At 54.9% G+C, this 4,198-nt stretch overlaps 1 protein-coding gene across 1 annotated transcript in view; it reads left to right on the top strand.

Moving 5' to 3' along the window:
* Nucleotides 1-3,864, top strand: part of CD300A (CD300a molecule) — a 21,791-nt gene extending 17,927 nt beyond the window's left edge. Inside the window, exons 6-8 of the mRNA XM_008563288.1 lie at nucleotides 2,286-2,323; nucleotides 2,740-2,847; nucleotides 3,285-3,864. Of these exons, the coding sequence (XP_008561510.1) occupies nucleotides 2,286-2,323; nucleotides 2,740-2,847; nucleotides 3,285-3,419 (281 nt within the window). The 3' untranslated portion in view covers nucleotides 3,420-3,864. The remainder of the gene's footprint in view (nucleotides 1-2,285; nucleotides 2,324-2,739; nucleotides 2,848-3,284) is intronic.
* Nucleotides 3,865-4,198: the final 334 nt, after the last annotated feature.

Here is a 4,198-nt window from a genome sequence, read left to right as displayed (position 1 = left end):
GGGCACCAGGCATTCCACAGTCCAGTCACTCTCCTCTGAGCTCAGATTAAAAGAGAGAATACGAACAGTGCACCCAGCACTGTGTCTGCACTCAGTAAGTAGGTACCTGATGAGCGAATTAAATATGTAACAGAAACAGAGGAACAATGGAGGTTCAGCCTTCTTGTTACTGGCTGAGGCCACCAGTCACCTCCAGGAGAGCAGATTTCTAAGACAGAGTGTGAGCTGCAGGTTTCCTCCCTGTTTTTGTGATTCCATGAGCAGAGGATTCTCAGGGGAATCTTTGCCCATGATTACCGACGCCTTTTAAGGCTGCAATGAAGTTGGGGTGGAAGAGATGGGGCCACTCCTTTCCGTAGCTGGAGGACAAGCTGGTGCATGTTGTGGGGGTGGGGAAAGCACCTCACACTCTCTCCTCTAGCCCTTCCAGTGGGGTTCAGCCTCCCCCGGGGCACAGCCCAGGCCTTTGGGGGAAAAATCAGCCTCAGCATAACTGCATGACACATGGAAAAAAAACCCACTTCCTCTTTCCCATCTGCTTCATGTGTCATTTTCTGGTCCCTTCCTCCTAAACATCAGCTCCCATGTGGACACTGCTGCCACATGGGGATTTTCCCAGCCTGGGTCACCTAAGTTCTGAGTCCCAGCAGTCCCTTTGGGTGCCCTTTCACCTAGAAAGTCTCTCGCTTGTCAAAGAGCCCCATCCCCCTTTAAAAAAGGGATATAGGATTGTTGTAGAAAGTTTCAAAAATAAGTAAAAGCACAAAGAAGGAAATCCACTTCCCATTGTCAATGATGACTAAAAATCCCACTGTCCAGAGAAAACCAACCACTGACATCTGAGGTATGTCCTTCCAGTCTTTTTTCTATGCCTATTATGCATATATGACTTCTTAAAAATTTACTACATACCATGAATTCTCTTTTAAGCCTATATTTCTGCACTTAACATATTGGACCATTTCCCCTGCTATTAAATGTTTTAAAAATCACACACTGCAGAGTTTACCCATATATGGGTGGATTATATTCTGTTGAACCAGTCCTCAGTGACAGGAGCGAGGCTCTCTGTCTGAACACCCTGAGTCTCTGTCCCCTGCTTTGCAAATCTCCTGCTCCTCCCCCCGAGCCTGACGCCTGCCCCGTCACACCCCCTCACAGCTCTTCCCCCAGCCCACTGCCGTCACTCATTCATTCATCCATTCATTCATTTATTCACTCACACGGCAAAGCTGTCCTAAGCAGCTGCTGTGTGCCAGGCCTGTGCTGGGCCCTGGGAGCACCATGGCCACCAGGGCAGACTGGATCTCGCTTTCCCCCAGATCTTGTCTCTACCACCTTCCTTCCCCAGCATTGAATGACCAGCTCTTCCCCACCAGCCCTTTTCCTCCTTCCATCAGAATGCCTGTCCCAGATGAGGAGAGGAAGGGTGGCCCGGAAGGGTGGCCCGGAGCCTGCACACAGCATTCAGCAACAGAACGCGTTCACCCCGCAGAGCACTTGGTCACCTGTGCTGTTAGATCAACTGTCGGCTCAGCAAGCACGGGGCCATGTGTGGACTTGTGTCTCCCCACTGCGGCTTCTCCCTTTGGCTCTGGTGGACAGTGTCTCTCTCTGTGGCATTCAGTGCCGTGGGCATCTGGCTGTGTGTGCCTTACCCACTGCCACCTGCTACTGGATCCTGGGTTGAAAGAATCGGGGCTGTATAGAGCTGTGCTCAGAGGCAGGACGCCTGCCGAGCATCGCTGCAGGTGCTGGAAGCCAAAAGCTGACACCAGAGGTGCTGTCAGCCTGAGCTTGGATCCCACGGAGCTGACAGGCCTTCCTGGAGGTTTCTGGGGCCGCAGCTGGGTGGGCCGTCCTGAGGGACAGACCCCAGGCACAGGGGGTCAGAGCAGATGCCCCTGGCGACTTATGGTTTGAGGCAGTCCTGGGACTCTGTAAGGACAGGTCCTTTTAGTGGGCACCCCCCCCTCCTGTCTTCTCCCACCTGGGAACATTTTTGTGAGTGACAGTTTTGAGAACTAGCTTCGTTTGACCTGCTCCTCCAGCAGGGACCTTTCCATTTGTTCGTGTCTTCATTCATTTATTCATTCATTTGTTCACTCATTCACTAATTCACTCACTCAACAAACCCTGGAATTCCTGCCAAGCTTCAGACCTGAAGGGATAGGTCCCCAGGGCCAAAATCTCTAAAGAAAGGTCTTTTCCCAGATGGATTATAGGGATCCCCATCCCTGCGCCTGTTCTGGGACTCAACCTCCTTAATCTCTTCTTGTCTCTAGCTGGAGAGCATTCAGAGCCCTCCCAGAGCCCCAGGCAGGTAAGGAAAGACTCCCGCAGGAGATGGGCCAGGGTGTCTGGGTAGGGGGCGCAGAGGATGTTGGGGGGTTGGACAGTGCCTTGGCCAGTGGACCTGCTGGGTGGATCATGGATGGATGGAGGGGGTGCTTGCCAGAGCAGGGAGAATGATACCTGGGAGATCTGGTCACTGGGTCTTTCCCTGAGTTTCATCCAGTCTGTCCCCTCCCCCCAGGGGAAGTGGAATGAAGGAGGGTCCTCCCAGCTGGAATGACCTGGGGGGCATTCAAATACTGCCCAGAGCTGGGGATGGTGGAGACAGGGAGGGAAGGTTGCTCCCAGAGCATGGAGGGACGAGGGTGCACGCAGAGAAGCAGGCTCAGAGGCCACAGGGGCTCCGTGACAACCGGCAAGCCCCCCCCCACCTGCCCACCCCAGGCTGCCGAGCAGAGTGAGCCCCACTATGCGAACCTGGAGCTGCAGACATGTCCCCTGTGGAAAGAGCCAGTGCCACCAAGGCAGGCAGAGGTGGAGTACAGCACAGTGGTAAGTGTGAGAGCCCTGGCTAGCCCAGGCCCTGCCTAAGGGGCCAGGTGTCCTCTGCAGACACCTGACTGCTCAGTGAGGGACCCTTGCTGCATTGTTGCCAGCACATTCCATCAAAGGGAGCACAGAAGTATCTGGGGGAGCCCGATCAGCTCTGTAATGCTCTGGTGGCCTCAGTTTCTTCCTTGTAAAAGGGACCAGGTGGAATCAGCCCTGTGGATCCCAGGGACCCTCCTGCCTCTGATACCTGGGGACTTTGTGCTGTGCCTTGGCCAGGTGGGGTGGAGCAGGTGGGTGGACAGGATCGTGGAGCCCAGTCCTTGCGAGAGAAAGCAGCCAGGAGAGTGGGGAGGCTGGGGACAGGGAAGCCTCCCCATGGCCCCCTTGGGTGTCCTCCTTCTCCCACCTGTCCCTGAGCCTCAGGTCTCTCTCTGCAGGCAGCCCCCAGGGAAGATCTTCACTATTCCTCGGTGGTATTTGACATCCAGAGTCGGGATTCTAACGCCAGCAGGAGTCCCTGCCAGAGGCCCCGGGAGGAAGAACCAGAGTACAGCGTCATAAAGAAGATATAGACCTTTGTCCCCAGCCTCACCACCTGGAGGTCTCCTTGAGCCACAGGAAGCCCAAGGACGGCCCCCTTAGCCCTCACCCATGTCCCCCTCAGCCTGCTTCCTTCGCTGGTGACTGACCGACTGACAGCTGGGCCACCGCGAGCAGGAACCGGGGATCTGGGGGTCAGCAGGAGGCCCTCTCACCCCACCAGCCCTGGCTGTGGCATCTTCCCTCACTGTCCCTGCTTCATTCCAGTTCTGGGGTCCGCGGGGGACGCAGCTCCTTCGTCCCCTGGGGCATCAGGAAAAGACGTGGCTCATGTAGGATGGTGCTGGCGAGGAGCTTTGGAATTCACAGTCCTCCAGAAATGTCTGGGATCTCTGGGGTCTGGGGGGAACTGGCAAGAAGAACCAAGAGATTACAAAGGAAGATATCCGTGTCCGTGTGCAGGGGACACGGGGGATAGAGGGCCCTAAGTATCATAAACCGCCCCCCAATCCCACAGACAAGGAAACTGAGGCCCGGACAGTGGAAAGGCTTGCCCACGGCTCCAGAACCTGTGGCAAGTTCCTCTGGACTCATAGGTTTACTTTTTAATATAAGAGATCTAAAGAAACTTCAGAATGTCTTATTAAGGGAGAAGAATTATTTAAATAATGCCTGCGACGTGTCTGCAGTTCTATGTGAAAAATTAAAGCTCCTGGCTCTGATTCCAGATAAGCACAGAGACGTGTTGCAGAGGTTCCAGGTTGGGGACATCCTGAGAAACGTCACCAGTGGGTGGGGGAGGGTCAGCCAC

This window comes from Galeopterus variegatus, unplaced genomic scaffold (genome assembly GCF_000696425.1).
Source record: "Galeopterus variegatus unplaced genomic scaffold, G_variegatus-3.0.2 Scaffold13102, whole genome shotgun sequence".
In the NCBI taxonomy this organism is placed as follows: Eukaryota; Metazoa; Chordata; class Mammalia; order Dermoptera; family Cynocephalidae; genus Galeopterus; species Galeopterus variegatus.
This window is presented reverse-complemented; position numbering and strand designations above follow the sequence as displayed.